Source organism: Cynocephalus volans, chromosome 5, assembly GCF_027409185.1.
Source record: "Cynocephalus volans isolate mCynVol1 chromosome 5, mCynVol1.pri, whole genome shotgun sequence".
In the NCBI taxonomy this organism is placed as follows: Eukaryota; Metazoa; Chordata; class Mammalia; order Dermoptera; family Cynocephalidae; genus Cynocephalus; species Cynocephalus volans.
In genome coordinates this window covers 62,406,512-62,428,521 of record NC_084464.1, presented here as the reverse complement: position 1 = coordinate 62,428,521, position 22,010 = coordinate 62,406,512, and the positions used below count along the sequence as shown (strand labels likewise).

At 37.0% G+C, this 22,010-nt stretch overlaps 1 protein-coding gene across 1 annotated transcript in view; it reads left to right on the top strand.

Moving 5' to 3' along the window:
• PKHD1 (PKHD1 ciliary IPT domain containing fibrocystin/polyductin) overlaps nucleotides 1-22,010 on the top strand; it is a 455,019-nt gene that overhangs the window by 203,769 nt on the left and 229,240 nt on the right. Inside the window, exons 45-47 of the mRNA XM_063096948.1 lie at nucleotides 8,190-8,324; nucleotides 14,759-14,894; nucleotides 16,983-17,229. Coding sequence (XP_062953018.1) covers nucleotides 8,190-8,324; nucleotides 14,759-14,894; nucleotides 16,983-17,229 — 518 coding nt within the window. The remainder of the gene's footprint in view (nucleotides 1-8,189; nucleotides 8,325-14,758; nucleotides 14,895-16,982; nucleotides 17,230-22,010) is intronic.

Sequence of the window (22,010 nt, the reverse complement as noted above, 5' to 3'; positions counted from 1 at the left end):
ACACCCTGGACTCCGGCCCGGTAAACTTCCTGTTACTGGGAGGCAGATACCATCTCTGCGACCACCAGTTTGGAAAAAAGCCTAACGAATTTCTGGTTGGGAATAGTGTGGTAGGAGAGTTCCCAGGTCCGCTAGAACCTGCCGGAGAGCAGGCTGCAGGCGGGCACTAGACTCGGTTTATACCGGGGGGATACAAAGGTGAACAAGACCCGAGAAAGATCTACACAGTGCTACAAAGGCACCCAGAGAGACCGGTCGTCTGTGCCTAGCAGAAACCTGGTAGACTTCCTGGGTGAGGCGGTGCTGAGCAGGGTCTTGAAGGCCCAGCTGATAGACGAGGGGTGCAGAAGACACACCCCAGCCCAGCACAGTGTGCACAGAGGGGGGAGACGTGCGGCCAGGGAGGCGGAGACTCGACAGAAACCACACACCCGGTGGGGTTGCCACTGCACGATCTAACAGCCTGGGCCAGAGCACACGGAACGGGGAGAAGTCCTGTACAGAAAGTGAAAGCTCAACAGAGATCACACACCCTGTGGTGCGTGATCCACCAGCCCAGCAGAGTACAAGCTGACCAGAAAGGTGGATCCCTGGAGAAGCCCAAGACCCGAGGCAACCACACACACAAGACGCTAGAGGCCAACTGAGCAGTCACGGCGGGAGCCATACCAAATTGGCAAACACAGCAACATCCTAGTTAGTCATTAGTCTCAAACCGGTGGACTGTGAAACCCCCTGCCACAATGAATAAACACCAAAAAAAAGACACCAGAAATACAAAAAATCAAGAAAGTACACCACCAAAAGTTAATAAATCTCATACTCTAGATCCTATAGAACAAGAAGCCCTTGAAATAACTGACAAGGAATTTCGAGTGATAATTCTAAGGAAACTGAATGAGATACAAGAAAACTCAGCTAGACATCATGATGAAATGAGGAAAAGTATACAGGATCTGAAAGAGGAAATATACAAGGAAATCAATGTCCTGAAAAAAAATGTAGCAGAACTTGCTGAACTGAAGAAGTTATTCAGCGAAATAAAAAACACAACGGAGAGTTTAACCAGCAGGCTTGTCGAAGTTGAAGAGAGAACCTCTGAACTTGAAGATGGGCTGTTTGAAATAACACAAGCAGACAAAAAGAAAGAAAAAAGAATCAAGGACATGGAAGAAAATCTGAGAGAGATATCAGACAACCTCAAGCGCTCAAATATCCGAGTCATGGGTATTCCAGAAGGGGAGGAAAATGGAGATTCCATTGAAAACATATTCAACAAAATAGTGGCAGAAAACTTCCCAGGTATAGGAAAAATCACAGATCTTCAGATCCAGGAAGCTCAACGATCTCCAAACGTATTCAACCCAAAAAGGCCTTCTCCAAGACATGTCATAGTCAAATTGGCAAAACTCAGAGACAAAGAGAGAATCTTAAAAGCTGCAAGAGAGAAGCGTCAAATCACCTATAAGGGAGCCCCAATCAGGTTAACATCAGACTTTTCATCACAAACCCTAAAAGCTAGAAAGGAATGGGATGATATTTTCAAAATACTAAAAGACAAAGATTGCCAGCCAAGAATACTCTACCCTGCAAGGCTATCCTTCCGAAATGAGGGGCAAATAGTATATTTCTCAGACAAACAAAAACTGCGGGAGTTCACTACCACAAGACCACCCTTACAAGAAATCCTCAAGGGAGTACTGGGTTTGGTTCCTGAAAAATAACTACCACTGCCATAAAAACCTAAGAAAAATCTAAACCCGCTAGTACAATAAAAATGGCATTCATGAAGAGAAAACAAGCTAACAAAAACACTATCTACAACCTAAGGAACCAACAAACAAAGAAACCAAACAGTAAATCAGAAAGCAAGGAACAAAAGACACCTACGACAACCAAACAACCAATAAAATGCTAGGAATAAATCAACACCTTTCAATAACAACTCTTAATGTTAAAGGCTTAAATTCCCCAATTAAAAGACACAGACTGGCTGACTGGATCAAAAAGCAGGACCCAACTATATGCTGCCTACAAGAGACCCACCTCACCCATAAAGATTCACACAGACTAAGAGTGAAAGGATGGAAAAAGATTTACCATGCAAACAGAAAAGAAAAACGAGCTGGAGTGGCTATTCTTATATCTGACAAAATAGACTTTAAACTAAAAACCATAAAAAGAGACAATGAGGGACACTACTTAATGATAAAAGGACTGATCCATCAAGAAGACATAACAATCATAAATATGTACGCACCCAATGTTGGAGCAGCCAGATTTATAAAACAAACTCTATTAGACCTAAAGAAGGAAATAGACACTAATACCATAATAGCAGGGGACCTGAACACTCCACTGTCAATATTAGACAGATCATCTAGGCAAAGAATCAGTAGAGAAACACAAGATCTAAACAAGACTCTAGACCAATTGGAATTGGCAGATATCTACAGAACATTCCACCCAACAACCTCAGAATATTCATTCTTCTCATCAGCACATGGATCATTCTCCAGGATAGATCACATATTAGGTCACAAATCAAGTCTCAATAAATTCAAAAAAATTGGAATTATCCCATGTATCTTCTCAGACCACAATGGATTAAAACTAGAAATTAATAACAAACAAAACTCTGGAAACTATACAAACACATGGAAATTAAACAGCATTCTACTTAATGACACATGGGTCCAAGAAGAAATCAAGCAGGAAATCAAAAAGTTTATTGAAACTAATGAAAACAATGATACATCATACCAAAACCTGTGGGATACTGCAAAAGCAGTATTGAGGGGAAAATTTATTGCATTAAATGCTCACTTCAGAAGAATGGAAAGATGGCAAGTGAACAACCTAACACTTCACCTTAAAGAACTAGAAAAACAAGAACAATCCAATCCTAAAATTAGCAGACGGAAAGAAATCATTAAGATCAGAGCAGAACTGAATGAAATTGAAAACCAAAAAACAATTCAAAAGATCAACGAATCAAAAAGTTGGTTTTTTGAAAAGATAAATAAAATTGACAAACCATTAGCATGGCTAACAAAAAAAAGAAGAGAGAAGACTCAAATAACAAAAATTAGAAATGAAAAAGGCGATATTACAACTGATTCATCTGAAATACAAGGAATCATTCGAGACTACTATAAACAACTATACGCCAACAAATTTGAAAATCTGGAGGAAATGGATAAATTTCTGGACACACACAAGCTCCCAAAACTGAACCGTGAAGACGTAGAAAATTTGAACAGACCAATAACAATAAAGGAGATTGAAGCTGTTATCAGAAGGATCCCAACAAAGAAAAGCCCAGGACCAGATGGATTCACAGCAGAATTTTACCAAACATTCAAAGAGGAATTGACACCAATTCTTTACAAACTATTCCAAAAGATTGAAACGGACGCAAATCTCCCAAACTCATTCTATGAAGCAAACATCATCCTGATACCAAAACCAGGTAAAGATATAACCAAAAAAGAAAACTACAGGCCGATATCCTTGATGAATATAGATGCAAAAATCCTCACTAAAATACTAGCAAACAGAATACAGCAACACATACGAAAAATTATTCATCACGACCAAGTGGGATTCATCCCAGGGATGCAAGGTTGGTTCAACATACGCAAATCAATAAATGTGATACACCATATTAATAAACTCAAACACAAGGACCATATGATCATCTCTATAGACGCTGAAAAAGCATTTGATAAAGTTCAGCACTCATTCATGACAAAGACCCTCTATAAGTTAGGTATAGAGGGAAAGTATCTCAACATAATTAAAGCCATATATGCCAAACCCACTGCCAATATCATCCTGAATGGGGAAAAGCTGAAAGCTTTTCCTTTAAGAACAGGCACTAGACAAGGATGCCCACTCTCACCACTTCTATTCAACATAGTGTTGGAAGTACTAGCCAGAGCAATCAGAGAAGAGAAGGAAATAAAGGGCATCCAGATTGGAAAAGATGAAGTCAAACTGTCCCTGTTTGCAGATGACATGATCCTATATATCGGACAGCCTAAAACCTCTACAAAAAAACTGTTGGAATTGATAAATGATTTCAGCACAGTAGCAGGATACAAAATCAACACACAAAAATCAGTAGCATTTCTTTTCTCCAATAGTGAACATGCAGAAGGAGAAATCAAGAAAGCCTGCCCATTTACAATAGCCACCAAAAAAATAAAATACTTAGGAATTGAGTTAACCAAGGATGTGAAAAATCTCTATAATGAGAACTACAAACCACTGCTGAGAGAAATTAGAGAGGATACAAGAAGATGGAAAGATATTCCATGCTCTTGGATTGGAAGAATCAACATAGTGAAAATGTCCATACTACCCAAAGTGATATACAAATTCAATGCAATCCTCATCAAAATTCCAAAGACATTTTTCTCAGAAATGGAAAAAACTATCCAGACATTTATATGGAACAATAAAAGACCACGAATAGCCAAAGCAATGCTGAGCAAAAAAAATAAAGCTGGAGGCATAACACTACCTGACTTTAAGCTATACTACAAAGCTATAATAACCAAAACAGTATGGTACTGGCATAAAAACAGACACACTGACCAATGGAATAGAATAGAGAATCCAGAAATCAACCCACACACTTACTGCCATCTGATCTTTGACAAAGGCACCAAGCCTATTCAGTGGCGAAGGGACTGCCTCTTCAGCAAGTGGTGCTGGGATAACTGGATATCGATATGCAGGAGAATGAAACTAGATCCATACCTCTCACCGTATACTAAAATCAACTCAAAATGGATTAAGGATTTAAATATACACCCTGAGACAATAAAACTTCTTAAAGAAAACATAGGAGAAACACTTCAGGAAATAGGACTGGGCACAGACTTCATGAATACGACCCCAAAAGCACGGGCAACCAAAGGAAAAATAAACAAATGGGATTATATCAAACTAAAAAGCTTCTGCACAGCAAAAGAAACAATTAAAAGAGCTAAAAGACAACCAACAGAGTGGGAGAAAATATTTGCAAAATATACATCTGACAAAGGATTAATATCCAGAATATATAAGGAACTCAAACAACTTTACAAGAAGAAAACAAGCAACCCAATTAAAAAATGGGCAAAAGAGCTAAGTAGGCATTTCTCTAAGGAAGATATCCAAATGGCCAACAGACATATGAAAAAATGCTCAACATCACTCAGCATCCGGGAAATGCAAATCAAAACCACATTGAGATACCATCTAACCCCAGTTAGGATGGCTAAAATCCATAAGACTCTGAACGATAAATGCTGGCGAGGCTGCGGAGAAAAAGGAACTCTCATACATTGTTGGTGGGACTGCAAAATGGTGCAGCCTCTATGGAAAATGGTATGGAGGTTCCTTAAACAATTGCAAATAGATCTACCATACGACCCAGCCATCCCACTGTTGGGAATATACCCAGAGGAATGGAAATCATCAAGTCGAAGGTATACCTGTTCCCCAATGTTCATCGCAGCACTCTTTACAATAGCCAAGAGTTGGAACCAGCCCAAATGCCCATCATCAGATGAGTGGATACGGAAAATGTGGTACATCTACACAATGGAATACTACTCAGCTATAAAAACGAATGAAATACTGCCATTTGCAACAACATGGATGGACCTTGATAGAATCATATTAAGTGAAACGAGTCAGGCACAGAAAGAGAAATACCACATGTTCTCACTTATTGGAGGGAGCTAAAAATTAATATATAAATTCACACACACACATACACACACACACACAAACCGGGGGGGGGGAAGAAGATATAACAACCACAATTATTTGAAGTTGATACAACAAGCAAACAGAAAGGACATTGTCGGGGGGGAGGGGGGGAGGGAGAAGGGAGGGAGGTTTTGGTGATGGGAAGCAATAATCAGCTACAATGTATATCGACAAAATAAAATTTAAAATTAAAAAAAAAAAAAAAAAAGATACAAATGAATTCAGTAAGGTTGCAGGATATAAAATCAATGTACAAAAATCAGTAGCATTTTTATACTCCAAAAACAAGCTAGAAGAAAAAGAGATCAAGAAAGCAAGCCCATTTACAATAGTCTCCAAAAAAATAAAATACCTAGGAATAAATCTGACCAAAGAGGTGAAAGATCTCTACAATGAGAACTATAAATCACTTCTGAAAGAAATTAAAGAAGACACTAAGAGATGGAAAGACATTCCTTGTTCATGGATTGGAAGAATCAATGTAATAAAAATGATCATACTATCCAAAGCCATTTACATATTCATTGCAATTCCCATCAAAATACCAATGACATTCTTCACAGAAATATAAAAAGCAATCCTAATTTTCATATGGAACCAGAGAAGACCCCAAATAGCCAAAGCAATCCTAAGCAAAAAAACTAAAGCTGGAGGCATTACACTTCCTGACTTCAAAGTATATTACAAATCTGTAGTAACAAAAACAGCATGGTACTGGCATAAAAACAGACATGTGGACCAATGGAACAGAATAGAGAACTCAGAAATCAACCCACATATTTATAGCCAACTGATCTTTGACAAAGGCACCAAGAACATACATTGGGGAAAAGACTGCCTTTTCAGTAAATGGTGCTGGGAAAACTGGATATCCATTTGTAGAAGTATGTTGTTTCCTTTTAAAATTAGTACATTCCTGGGCTGGCCCCATGGCTCACTTGTTAGAGTGCGGCACTGGTAGCGGCCGAGGCTGCGGGTTCGGATCCTATGTAGGGATGGCCGGTGCGCTCACAGGCTGAGCGTGGTGCAGACCACATTGTGCTGAGGGTTGCGATCCCCTTACCAGTCAAAAAAAAAAAAAAAAATTAGTATATTTGTGGATGTCTGTAATTAGGTAACAATTTTCTAGTTATCAGTTCATATCATCCATATTTTGTTCAAATAAACTTTATCTTCAAAGAACTATCATTTTATGAAAGGTTTAGATAAATATGTAATGGGCAATGCAAGCTATTTAATTCTGGAAAATTTGAGCACAAAGACTGATTGGCAAGTAGAAGTATGATAGTATGATAAATCAGGGATATCTTGTCCTTAATTAATAGGAGACTTTCAATTAAAGGTATAAATGTAAATGTGACCTTATTTAATGAATAAAGACATGACTGTTAAGTTAACTGCTAGCCCTGACCTCCACCCTGATTTTAAAGATGGTTGAACTGAGGCCTAGAAGAAGTTGAATGTCTTGCACAAGATCACATAGTTAATATCAGCGCTAGGTGAAAACCAAGAGCTCTGTCTCCCAGACCAGTTGTATTTTAGTTTGTTTTGTGCTGCTATAACAGAATACCACAGACTAGGTAATATATAATGAACAGAAACTTGTTGGCTCATGGTTCTAGAGGCTGGGAAGTATGACATTGAGGGGCTGACATCTGGAGAGGGACTTCTTGTTGATGTGGCCTTCATTCCAGGGTAGAAGGGCAAAGAGAGGGAGAGAGTGAGCAAGAGATTGAACTCACAGCCTCAAGCCTTTGAAAATCAGCATTAATCCGTTCAGGAGGGCTCCACCCTTATTAGGACCTACTTTCTAATACTGTTGCATTCGGGTTTAAGTTTCCAACACATGCTTTTTTGGTGACACATAAAAACCATACCAAGTAAAATTCTTCCAATTCTACCAAATTACTTTTGTTGCTATTTGACCCCTGTCTGGGCACAATAACCTAAGTTGTCATAAATCTATATGTACATAATATACATTGAATCCATACACAGTGAATCTGTTGTCATGCTGAATTACTTATTTCATATTTGCAGTCTCTGACAATGTGAGTTAATATATACTACACTGAGGAAAATATAAAGCACTGGAGTTTTTGGATGCTGTGTTTTTCCCCATTAGTTTTGTGTGATTTGTTTGGCCACTAACAAGTTTTAGATATTTGGAGAATTCACATTGACCTTTTAAATATGTTGGTTATTATGAAAAAGGTCAGAGGGGTTGTTACCAAAGGGGACTAGTTAGTGCTGACCTTGAAGCAACTTTGGGATGTCTGTACTGATGTTGCTGGACAAAAAGCTGCTTAAGTATGGTGTAGCATGCTTATTTATACTTAATCAATAATTTAAAAAGCTACACTAAGACTGCAAGAAAAAACAAGACTCAGACCTTTGCCATAACATATGTTGTTATTTTATAGATTTTTAGAAGTAGCAATCTTCACCTGAAGAACTTCCAAGTTTATTCATGTAGCGATTTTGGAATTGATGTCTTGGAAAGTGATGCAAATACTTCAGTTACTGACAGCTTATTACTTGGCCATTTTGCCCACAAGGTAAGTGCCTTAGTGTGGTTGTTTTAGGCTGTTCATCAAAACAGAATCATATGTGCTGGGCTCCCTGATGATCTGGCCTATGTAATTTTAATAGCATTCTTTAGTGAATCTTGTGTTTAATTGGTAAAAGTTAGAGGAGCTGTTTATTTGTATTAGTGGTAATATTGATAATAAAATTCAAATGTACAGAGGGTTTCAATGTTATAAGTCCATACAAATCGTAAAAGTCATTAGTGACTCACAGATTTCTTATTTGGTTGCAATTTAGAATTATTAACTATACAAATTCAATAATCAATCTAATAATTTAGCTTAATTTTCTCTGACCTCACAAGAATTATTGAATAGCATGATTTCATATTGTCTTTCTGCTCTGTGGTTTGCCAAATTTCTACATCAACATTTTATTCATAGGATCCTTACTCCATTTAGAATGCCCTCCAAAAGACAGGTTGAATGAATTTACATACTTTGTTACAGTATGTTAAGATTTTGTATATAACGCCCTAATTCTTGCCTAAATATGGGTTTCTAGATGAAAAAAGTTAGACTATAGATGATGTATCCACCAATGCATGGTCAAGGTACCAGCATGAAGAGAAAGCAGAGTACTGCCCAGGTGAGAAGAACTAGTTCTCCTTAAAGGAAGTCCATGGCTGTTACTGGTCTCTTAGGCTTCAGATCCATAGTGGACCCCCTATGTTCTTGTTTTTAAAAGAGCAACATGCATATGAGCAATCACAATAAAAGTCATAGACGGAAGAGACCTATAATATTTCTGGAAAGCAAGGAAAGAACATTCTCTTCAGTTTGTTCCTGAATGCTTTGTCCAGTTGAAATTTAAATGCTAATTTAATTTAATTTCCTTATACTTCCATGGGAGATTTTTTTCATAGCTATACATATAAATATGAAGATTTAAGAAGTCATTTCCTTATTGAGCTGCATTTTTCTATGTTTAATTCTCAACTTCTCTTAGTTAAATATCTTTTGAACCATCCTTTTCAGGAACTAAATACCTGGCAGTTTTTCCTTTTTTTTTTTTTTTTTTTGGTCTATTTCGTGACTGGCACTCAGCCAGTGAGTGCACCGGCCATTCCTATATAGGATCCGAACCCGCGGCAGGAGCGTCGCTGCGCTCCCAGCGCCGCACTCTCCCGAGTGCGCCACGGGCTCGGCCCAGTTTTTCCTTTTTTTTGAAAGGATTATCACCCTTGAAAGATTATTCTTCTTTTTAGACTGCATAGTTTTCAAGTGAAGATGGCACCCAGATTTAGATTCTGTGATGCTGGTGGATCAAAGGCCCTTAAATTTCCCAGAAATAACCTTGGAGTAGATGCTAAAAACAAAATGCCCATCAAACTGACTAACTAACTGTCCTGGTAAATTAATGTTGCAGTGATTTAACTGATGTTAAATACACATCATAATTAATGAGAGAGTGACACAAATTAAGACATAAATTATGACAAAATTGTTCTTATGAGATAATCACAAACAATCACACCCCTGTGGTGCAATTCACGAAAAAGGAACTGCAGCTGAGGGCCTGTCAGTCTCTTAAAATGTAAATGCAGCACAAGGGTCTTCTGATGAAAAATGTTAAGCAGTTTTGTTCTAGGAGAAGGGTCGATGCTGGTGATTCATCCAAATCATACAACCATACAATTTCACAGCTTAATGTTACCTAAGAGATGATCCAGTTAGGACTCCTAAATTTGTAGGTAAAGAAACGGGAGGCTTTGGGAAGTCATATGATATGTCAAGATTCATGCCTAGTATCGGGGAGCTAGGACCATTGTGATAGCCTCCCACTCCTGGTCTAGTACCCTTTAAATTACACATGGAAAACAGCTTTTGCAATGAACATTTATTAGTGCCTGTGCTAACAGTCCCTGAAATGTTTTTCATGAAAGGCTAGTCCCGAGAGAGTATCTGGGAAGAGGAGATTCTTTGGTTAATTACTTTTACATTATACTGTTTATTAAACCCTCTATCCCCCCAAATCTTGAACAAGTCTAGAGATCTAATTAATATTCAATATGAGGACAATAGTTAATAAAATTGTATTGGAGATTTTTGTTAAATAAGTAGATTTTAGCTGCTCTTGTTATCGTGTGAGGTGATAAGGATAGATATGATAATTTTTTTCACTATAGTAACCATTTTACAATCTGTATGTATCCCATAACATCATATTGTAAACCTCAAACATATACAATAAAATTCATTTAGAGAAGAAAAAAAATGTTAAAGCCTCTGAGTAATCCTAGGATTAAAACAAGCAAGAAATACATCCATTAGTCTTTAACTAACAGAATTTTCTCAGATTTATTTAGGAACCACTTTATTGGCATGTGTCAGTTTAAAAAAAAAAAAAAAAAAAACGGAGATGCCTGGCCTCTCTGTGGTTGTAGAACTCTGATTTTAGCTTCTATCTTTTGTGCCTGCCATTCCTCTAGGAATTAAGATTTTCAGAGAATTCGGCCTGTCCATTCATAAATCTTCCTCCCACATATAATTGGTGGCACACAATTATCAGTGAGTCGTATATCCTAAAACGAACATTAGTTTCTGGAAGAACTTTTTATCAGTTAGAAAGGATTATATTTTTCCTTTAAGCATACTGTATATATGTTGGTACTCTCACACCCAGTATTACCTTTATATTAAGGTGGGTAGAGTCATTTTCAGTGAGGACAGCTTTAATATGCAAGAAAAAGAGATGTGCTGTTATAGCATCACTAGGCATCCTAGATTTGTTGGGCAATTTGTTGATATTTGTCATCCCAGCCTTCTTTCTAATTAGCATCCCCTTTCACACTCAAAAATGTCTTGATTTGGATTTAAATTATAGTCACCCTACTTTCTGAAGTATCTTCAGGATGGCTGTCTTTTTGTTGTTATTGTAATTAATTTGAGCAGATGATGCTACTTTAAAAAATATCTCTTCAGACAGATGCTCAGTTTTCCTCCTATTTCTCTAGGGGTTATTTTCCATTTTTCACTTGTGGATTTGTCTTCTTTAATTTATTTATCTTATTTATTATTATTATTATGATTTGGTGGCTGGCCAGTACAGGGCTAGAACTCTGGACCTTGGTGTTATCAGCACCACACTCTAACCGACTGAGCCATCTTCCTCAATTCAGACCTTTCATCTTTTTGTTTCTCTAAATTCTGTTGTAGGGTCTTTTCTCTTCTCAATACACTTGCTCTCCCTGGGAGAAATCTCATTTTCTCTAGTGGTTTCAATTACCATTCACATGCTGATGTCTCCCATATATTTGCATTTATTTCTACCACCTTATTTTGTACTTTCAGTTTGCCATCCATTTTCTTTGTTTCTTTTTTTTTTCTACTTTTCTAACTTGATTTGTCTTGCATTGCATAGGATCTTTTTATATTTACTCATTTGAAAGTTATTCATTCTGTTATGTTTATTTGTTTATTTATTTGGCCTTAAATTTTTAACATGCCTGCTTGTCTTAACAGATACTGCATCATCAGCATGGTTAAATTTCACCTGAGCAATTCAAGAACCTTAAATTCCTTCGACTTCTTTCTTTACTCTTCCTTCTTCCATATTACTTTTCTCTAGTATATGTCACACTTTTTGAAGTAAATATTTCATGGAAATATAACATCTATGGAGAAAAGTGTACAAATCACAAGGGGAGAGGTCAATGAATTTTTTAAAGCAAACCAACCATGTATGTACCATCCAGATCAAGAAATAGAACATTATCAGTTGCTCCAAAGCCCCTTCATGCCCCTTCATTTAACTCCATCCCCCCAACTCCCTGGCCAAAGTGGAAGTATTATTAAAATTTCTATTGACAAGATTAATGTCTCCTTTTTTTCAACTTTATATAAATGGAATCACAGAGCATGTAACTATGTTGTACCTGGGTTCTTTGGCACAACATTATATCTGTGAGATCCATCCATGTTTTTGTGTTTTGCAATAATTTATTCTTCCAATCGTTATGTAGTATTGCATTTTGTGACTGTACCACAATTTTTAAAGTTGTATTGCTATTGATGGACATTTGATTATTCCCATTATTTCTAGTTTTTGATTATTACATATAATGATGTTATGAAATTCTTCTACATGTTTCTTGGTATTCATGTGCATGCATTTCTGCTGAATATATGCCAAGTTATAAAACTGCTGGGTCATAGGGGGGCTTTAATGGATAATGCCCTGCAATGATCCAGGGTGTTTACACTTGTAACAGCACTGTGTGAGGAGGGTTTCATAGCTGTATCTTGGGATCTTGACCAGTGTTCTGGAGATTTCCTTCATGTCTCTCTAGTATTGAAATTCTTGTTCCTGATTTCCTCCTTTCTGGTTTAATTCCTCATTTTGTTAGAGCATAAAACAAAATTATGCCTTCCTCCTTTCTGGCTTAATTCCTCATTTTATTAGAGCATATCCTAAAGTAACTCTGGAAAAAAAAGGAACTATGGAAAATAAAGGCTTTAGGCTTCATATGGGAACCTCTTTATTGGTAGGATGTTGGTTGCAGAATACCAGGTTGGAGTTCATTTTGCCTTAGAAATTTGAAGACAATATTCCATTGTCTTCAAGCTTCTAGTCTTGAAGTTGAATAGTTTTAAGACACTCTTATTCTAAGTCTTTGATATTTAACCTTTTATTTTTTCCTTTTTGGAAGCTTTTAGTATTTTGTCCTTGTCCCTAGTGTTTTGCAATTTCAATATGATATACCTTGGTGTAGCTCTTTGTTTTCATGACTGTTAAGTACCAAGTGGAACTTTTCAGTCTGGAAAACTATATCCTTCCCTTATGGGAATTTTTCTTCAATTTTTTCTTTGATTCCCTCCCCTATATTTTCTTCATTTTCTTTTGAAACTATTATTATTTGGATATTGGACCTCCAGGACTGCTTTTCTAATCTCTGATATTCTTTCTAATTAGAAAGATTGATTTTCTAATCTCTATTGTCTTTTTGTTCTACTTTTTTGGATATTTCCTCAGTTTTCCTCTTGAATTTCTTATTTCTGCTCTCCTGTTTTTTGTTCTTTTTTCTCTTCCAAGTATCCCTTTTTAGACTTCTTTTTGTTTCATGGATATAGTATACTTCTTTCTCTGAGGTTATTAATGGTTGTGTTTAAGTTTTCTGATTTCTATACTAGCTTTGCTCCCACCGGCTTTATTTTCTGCTGTTTATTTCTGTCACTGTTTTTCATGTTGGAGGTACTTGAAAAAATTCTGGCGATCCTTAAATGTGCTATTACTATATTTAACAGTGCAAGGGTGAAGCACTAACAATTTGGTTGAATGGGTTTAGTTGAAGAGATTTTCTAGAAAACCCCGGAAGCAGTTCTTGTTTCTTTCTTTTTAGACTTTTTGTTGAAGTTTATTGTTTTTAATATTAATATATAGCAAAACTGACTTTTTGGATGTACAGTTGTATGAATTTCAAATCATGTATAAATCTGTAACCACCACCACCACAATCAAGATACAGAACAGGTGCATCAGTGCCAACTCCCTTGTGCTCCACCTCTATAGCCACATCTTCCTCTCACTTTAACACCGTGGAAATCACTAATCTATTCTGTTTCCACAGTTTTGTCTTTTCAACAATCATATAAATGGAATCACATTGTCTGTAACCTTTTGACACTGGGTTCTTTCATCCCCAAATGCCTTCGGGATTCATTCAAGTTGTTGCATATATGAATATTTTATTTATTATTGCTAAGTAGTATTCTACTCTATGGATGTAACACATTTTTAAAAAATCCATTCACTTGTTGAAAGGCATGTGAGTTATTTTTAGTTGGTGATTGGAAATGGAAATGTTATAACTACTCATGTAAGGTTGTTGTAAAAATGTAAGTTTTCATTTCTCTAAGATAAATACCTAAGAGTTGAACTGTCAGGTCATATGATTAAGAGTACATTTAACTTTATAAGAAACTGCCAAACTGTTTTCCGCAGTGGCTGTTCCATTTTGCATTCAACCAGCAATATATGAGTTTTCATTGTTCCTCATCCTCATCAGCACTTGCTATTGCCACTATTTTTTATTTAGCCATTTTAATAGGTGTAGTGTACTTATGATCTTAATTTGTACTATCCTAATGAATGATGATGTTAAACATTTTTTCATGCATTTGCCATCAGTATATGCTCTTTTGTGAAGTGTCTTTTCAAGGTTTTTTTTCTCCCCCACGACTTTAAGTTGAGTTGTCTGTTTTCTTACTGTTAAGATTTGAGAGTTCTTTCTATATTCTTTATATAAGTCCTTTGTCATACATGTGATTGATAAATATTTTCCCTCAGTCTGTAGTTTGTCTTTATATTCTCTTAATTATTTTTATTCATGCATTATGAACTGTATTTCATGTGGTTGGTTCTTATTTTGCTTTACTTTGTTTTTCTTTCTTTTAAATCATAGGGAAGCCTGTGTATGTCAGCTGGGATTAAAACTCCCAAAAGGTGGGAACTGATGGTATCTAATACAACCTTTGTTAATTTCAATCTCGTCAACTGTGTGGCCATTAGAACCTGTACGGGCTGTTCCCAAGGACAAGGTAAATTGTTTGAATAGACAGGACAGACAGTGAATAAGGCCAGTACTCAAGTGAATATAATAAACAGTGGCAAAGCCTTTATGAATCATTACTTCGTTCAGTTACAAGATTGTATAAGTAGAAACTATTGCTTGAATCTCCTAAAATAAATCCTACAGGAGTCCAGTGTAGTTTTTGCAGCTCCTTATCCTCGTTCTATTATGGTGCCCGTCACATTCTACCATTATGGTGCTATGTCTCTGCTGGACTCTGGGCTTCATAAAGGCAGGGATCACATCTTTTACTCAGAGTTTTATTATTAATAGCTAGCAGAGAGCCAGATGTCTAGTAGGCTATTAATTGATTAAATGAATGAATGGAGTTGGATGGATAGACACATGGGTATAAACTAACATGCGTACAATCTTTCCTGAAAGAGCCAGAGTTCAGGCACTTAATGTTTTCAACCATGCAACTCTTGATGTATGCACAAAGAAAATCGCAGGAATTCTTGTCCACTTGTTAACCACCTCTCAGAGGTGGTGAGAAATATTTTGGAGGACTCACGGGCCAAGATAAAAAGAGGTAGAGAGCAATCTAGTTGATTTGATCATTGTAAACAGCCAAACCAAGTAATTCAAGTAAATATGCTCTTGTGGTTTGAATCACCAATTTAGATAATTGTTTGTTTTTCTAATTAAATGAATAATCAACAAGTCTCCACTTTACTTTTTTTTTCCTGTGTAGGCAGAGCCAAAAATTGTTTTTATTTGGGTGGCATCTGAGTTTAAGATTGTAGAAATAATAATAGGAATAAAAAATGCCTCATGGCAAGTATTTCCAATCACAATTCCTCAATTCTTTTATAGCTTCACTGTTTCATATCATTCATAAACACACTGGAAAAAAAATCACAGAACTCCTTATGAGTTCTGGTCCCTTCTTACTGGATTATCTGGTTAAACTATGTCTTCATTTACTTAAAACTTTCTATTCGAGGCTCTGTTTAAGAAAATGGGGGTACAAGACCAAAAGCACATAGTTTTGTCCTTCAAGAACTTATCTAGGCACAAAAATAAATTTCTAAGTTTGTTATTATAATAGACTTTGTGATGAGTGCAGCATTAGAGAACTGAACAAAGTCAGCAAAAGGACCAATGAAGGAGGTCAGTTGAGATTTCATAGAGGTAATTGTCGAGTAAGGTTTTGAAAGGTGAATAGAACTTTGCAAGGAGGAATAGGTAGGGCAAGCTTTCTAGTTTCTATGCAAAAATTAGATTCCAAAGAGCAAGTTGTGCTTGGGGACTTAGAAAAAAGTCCAATATAACTGCAGTGTAGAGCAGCATGTAGTTGTGGTATTAGATGAACTACAGAAGTTGCAAGAGGTAGAATTGTGGAGTCTGGGAGATGTGTACTCTTTTTTTTTTTTAATGATACAGGTGGGTGAATTAGAAGATCACTGCTATAGATTCTTCCTAGACAACTGGACTAGCAGTACCAGTGACTCACATGGCAGTGGTATTAAGAAAAGACTGAGCCAAAAGATTGAAAGAGTAAACCATAGCAACTTTAGTGTTTAGTAATTAGTAAATTAATGTTCTCTGCTTCTATTTCCCACTAGACCAGAGTTTCTCACCCTTGGTAGTATTGGCATTTTGGGTCAAATACTTTTTTGTTGTGGGGACTGTCCTGAGCATTGTGTGATGTTTAGCAGCATCGCTGATCTCTACCCACTAGTTGCCAATACCACTTCCAGTCCCCCAGCTGTGAGAACCAAAAGTGATTCCAAAGAGCGCCAAATGTCCCTTGGAGGGCAAAATCACCCCTGGTAGAAAATCACTGTCCTAAACCACAGGCTGCATGAAGGCAGGGTCAATGCTGCTCTCACTTCCTTCAGTATCTCTAGCACATACGATGGAGCCTGGCATACAGTAGATATGCATGACATTTTTTTCTTCAATGAATGAGTGAATTTTAGTAAAACTATAGATATGCACTTAGAAAAACTATAGATAATGTCCTGGAAGTACTGCAGTGAATTTAGTTGCTGTTTGTGATAATAGACTTTTGTGCCATTGTGTAATAGTCTTTCTCTCTTCCAATTTATAGGTGGATTTACTGTGAAGACCAACCAGTTGAAGTTTACAAACTGCACAAACTTAGTAGAATTTCCATTTCCTCATGCAGCAATTTTGGAAGACTTGGATGGGTCTCTGTCTGGGAAAAATAGAAGTCACATTCTTGCTTCTATGGAAACTCTTTCAGCTTCTTGTTTGGCTAATGCAAGCTTCGGTCAGATTATCCATGGCAGTGTCTGTGAGGGAGATGTTCTCTTTCATCGTATGTCCATTGGTTTGTAAGTGGAATTAACTATACTTTTTGGCTTGCCGATGAGCATGCATGTATCATTCAGACTGTTGACGTTTGTAGAAAGGAGATTGTTTCCTAGATTTGTTAAAGTATTTAATACTATGAAATCAAAATGGGAATAATTTTGACAGCTGTGAAATCATGAATTTATGGTAGTTTTAGGCTGACTCAAATGGCAGCTAGCTTTCAATCTTACAGGACCAGATCTTATAGCCCATGACCTCTTATTGACATTTTGTGGAAATAGCTTCTTGTTAAACAGACTTGCAACCAACAGAGTACTTGAAATGTATTTAAATTACAAGTATTATTAAAAATTCTAATAATGTCCATTCTCATTTATATACATGTACACTCTCTGAGCTCTTTTTAAGTGTTTAGTATGCTCCAGGGAAGCGATTGCTTATGCTGCCTATTACTTGCAAAGTTGCTTCACTCTAGTTCATTTTCCTTGTTAATTTCATGAACTATTGGATTCATACAATACATTTCCTATTAATATTGGAGCAAGGACTCCTTGGTTATGCTACTCAAACTACCATTAAGTCAGCAGCTGGGCTGTTTATAATGCATAATAGGATTGCTTCTGCCCTGTTTAATTTCCAGGTAATGATTGCTGAGTGTCTAGGGTTTTGTCTTTTACCTATTTCAAATGCATTGTATATACTTAGCCACACTTATTTCCTTCCTTTTTTATAAGTGTCCTAACTCCATGAATATTAAGTCAAATAATTCAGTCAGACCACGTTGGCATCTTATTTGAACAGGTAAACTCCAGAGAGAGAGAGTCATTTTGGTCAGGATTGTACTAACTCTGAATTTTGGATGCATATGGAATCAGTATCTTGTCATTCTGTTTTGGAAGCCTTAGCAGTACACTGCAAGCATTGAATAGTCTGAAAACTTCGCTTTTTAACTTTCCTGACTGTTCATTATTCTATTTAATGTTAATGGGCCCAATTCCAGTGAGTAAAATAACAATGTGGAGGGATATATTCTCATTTGTAATCATTTTGATTGTACAGAGCATGACTTTTTTTTTCATTCTTAGGAATGCAGCCTGATTTTTATTATTTTAGTGTTTTTAATGAGTGTTTTGAGATTTATAAAAGTCAATGATTTATTTCTTATATGCATATTTTCAAATGAAATAAAATAGATTTGTGCAGTTAAAAGGAACATTATATGCTTATGATATTTATTTCTATGTGCTCTAATACTCCCTTTTTATGCCTTACTTTGAGATCTACTAATAGGCTCTTGTCAATGAGCCTTGTACTGGAGAGGCATTTGTCAGTGTGGTGTTAGAAGGCTCTGCAGAGAGAGCCTTAATCTTGTCTGAGCATCTACTCTTTGAGGTCTTCAGGACAAGATACTTAGGTGCTTGCCTTGGCAGCAGGTCATAATCCCACAATTTAAGGACCGACAAGGTCAACAAGAAGATAATCCTGATGCTATTTTCTAAGTAGATTCAAAACGCTTCTAGTAGGGCAAAAAACTCATCGTGGTTTTCCTGGAATTTTCCTGGTTTTAAAATGTAAAGTCCCATGTTTCAGAAACCTCTTCAGTCCTGCCAAATCTTGGATCATTAGTTGTCCTACTCTCTAGCTTTTGTTTAAACTTTTCAGTTTGATGCACATATTTGTCTATGAACAAATACCCATGCATCACCAGGAAGCTTCTTAGAAACACAGAATCTCAGACCAGACCCCAGAGGTCCTGCTTCAATTCTTTAATATGCCCAGGTGAATCATATTAAAGTTTGGGAAACACTGCTCTAAGGTCTTTCTAATTTTATCTTTCTATGATTTTATCCCTAGCAATTTGTGCTCAGTGGCTTGATCTTTGTCCCAGAGCATTATAACCTCATTAGGAACATGTCAGAGCTAATGAGCAATTTGAATTCAGCATAGATACAAACTCTGTTGCATTTCATGGAGAAAGGATTAATTTGTTTTGCTGTTTGCTCTGGGGCAAGCACCCTAAGAGTTGATTTGCAAAGCTCTCCAGTGGTGATCTTTTGGGGTTGCATATTGATGGAGATCTGATATGGCACAGGCACCCTGCTGTCTTCACTTCAACCCTTACCCTGCTCCCTCAGCAAGAGGTCCAGAGGGTAGGGAGTGAAGCTTTATGTGACTGCATAAAGCCATAAACAAGGCACCCCTTCCCCGTTTTCTAAAAACCAAGAGCTTAGAGTGTGATTTCTTCCTTGGTAGCCCCCATCTCTGATCCATTTTCTCTGAAGTTCTCTGCTTGACATTGGTGACCTTCTGTTCCTGTACCTCACTGCCTTATTTAAGTCTGACTGGTGCCCACACTTGTGGCAATTCCCATTTTAAGGGTTTCTATGACTCAAAGCTGGCAGCTGGGTTGAAAGAGGCATATATATATTCAAAGTTGTCATACTATTTAATATTTGGGTAAAGAAAAACCTGCCACCCTCTACAAGGCAGAGTGTCATTTATGTTTTGTTAAAATGACAGCATGCATGATCTGCATGAAGCTGTTTATATTGTTCTCTCTCTTACCAGATCTGAAAAACGTGCTTTCTACAGGAGCCACAGGTATTCTGGATCATGTTCCCTTCCCAGCTTCTGTTTCTACCAACCTCCTTTTATGAACCTCAGTCTTCCTGATGAGGCAGGGGATCTGTTTACTCTACCAATTTAAGTCAGGACCTCATTTCAGAAATATATGCCAGCACCCATTTTTCTCCAAGGGTCCGCTAATGATGACATGCCTCACATAGTTCTTGAATTTATCCGTTTTGGATTTTTGGATAAGTGACTTCTTCTATATAGAGAGAATTATATAGAACAAGGATAATACTATCAATAGATTTTTGCGTGCTCCTTCTAGATCTTCTTTGTAAGGTCTTCTCCCTGTCCCTTAAATGCTGATATCCCTTAGGGTTCTATAAGGAGCTTTCCCTTACTCTCAAGCCATGTACTATTCCCAGGTGATCTGGATTATTTTCACAACTTCAATGAGCATTCACTGATGATTTCAATTTTTTTCCCTCCCGTCTGCACTGCTGTACTGCACTCCAGACCCATTTAGCCAACTGTTAAATGAACTATTGGATTTATGTAATACTTTCCCTATTAATACTGGAGCAAGTACTCCTTGGTTCTGCTACTCAAATTACCATTAAGTCAGCATCTGGGCAGTTTATAATGCATAATAGGGTCTGTCCTGTCCAGTATTGTAGCCACTAGAAACATAGGCTACTAAGCACTTGAAATATGGCTAGTCCACTTTGAAATGTACTGTAAGAGTAAATTACACACATATTTCAATGACTTAGTATGAAAAAAAGAACTTAAAATATCTCAATAATTTGTTTATATTGATTATGTTGAATGATAATTTTTGGATATATTGGGTTAAATATATTATTAAAATAAATTCCACCTGTTTCCTTTTACTTTTTTAAATGTGGCTACTGTAAAATTTAAGATGAGATCTCTGTCGCACATTTGTGGCTTGCATTATATTTCTATTGAGCAGCAATGCTTTCAGTGTTTCCACTGGTGTGTTTAATAGCTATCTCAAATTCTTTGCCAAAATAGAATTTATAATCTTTCTCCATAGACCTATTCCTCCCTAGGTGTTCCCAATCTCACTGAGGCAAATGCTTGTCTTAACTGGAAACATGGAGTCATCCGTGACTATCTTTTTACCTTATTTCCCACATTAATCACCTACCAGGTCCATTTTATCTCCTAAAAAAAAAGTTCCTCTTGAGTCTTCCTACTTCTCTCTTTCCCAGCTTCCCTCTCTCTAGTTCAGGCTGCCGTTGATTCTCCCTTGTGTAACCACAGCAGCATCTTCGCTCGCTGCCTTGCTGTGCTTTGGTCCTTGCACTTTGTAAAGGTAGATCTGGTCATGCCATCCATTACCTTCCGTGAAACTTTTGAAGCCTTCCCTGTGCCTTGTGAGGAAGGTCCAACATTCTTAATGTCTCATGGGCCTTTCATGACCTGCTCCCTGCTCATGGTCCCAGCATCATGTCTCCATGCTCTGCCCTACTTCCTCTGCATTTTATCCTTACCCATATTCAACTTTTTGGCACTATTCAATTTATAAGGCTCACTTTTCATAAACTCAGCATGGAGGGCATTTTCTCTGAGCTTCCCATGCAGGTTTTGATATCCCTGCTCTGTGCTAGCTCTTTATACTTGCTCTAATCAATGCTCATAACTCCTACATAGTTTTATAAATTGTCTATCTCCCATCATAGATGGTAAGTAGGATGAGAATAGGGTTTTTGTTTGTTTATATTATGGTGCTCAATACCAAGCTGAACACATAGTGATGCAATAAAATTAGTGTTGAATAAATAAATAAAAATTAAAAATTGTGGACTCCCAAATCTTCTTCTAGTGCCATTCTTGCCCATTTCTCTCTTAGGACATCAAACTTCTCTTCAGAAGACTTGGGATTAAAATGTTAGCTCCAATCTTCATTTCTAAAATTCCTAGTAACATCTAATATTCAAGAGTGTCTTTTCAGAATGCCTTCAAGACTTTTGCTTTCATGGGGCTATCATTTGACCAGAGGATTTATTCTAAAGGCTGGTACTGTCTCCACTCTACCTCATGTCACCCCACTCAGTGAGCAGTTGCGTTCATTTGTGATTGTTTTCTTGCCCTGGTGGTAATAGATACATAGAATTGTGATGAGGAAAATGAGAACTCAACCCAGACAATGACCACCTGGGAATTATTATTTTTTTGGTCTAGAGCATTCTATAACTTCTTT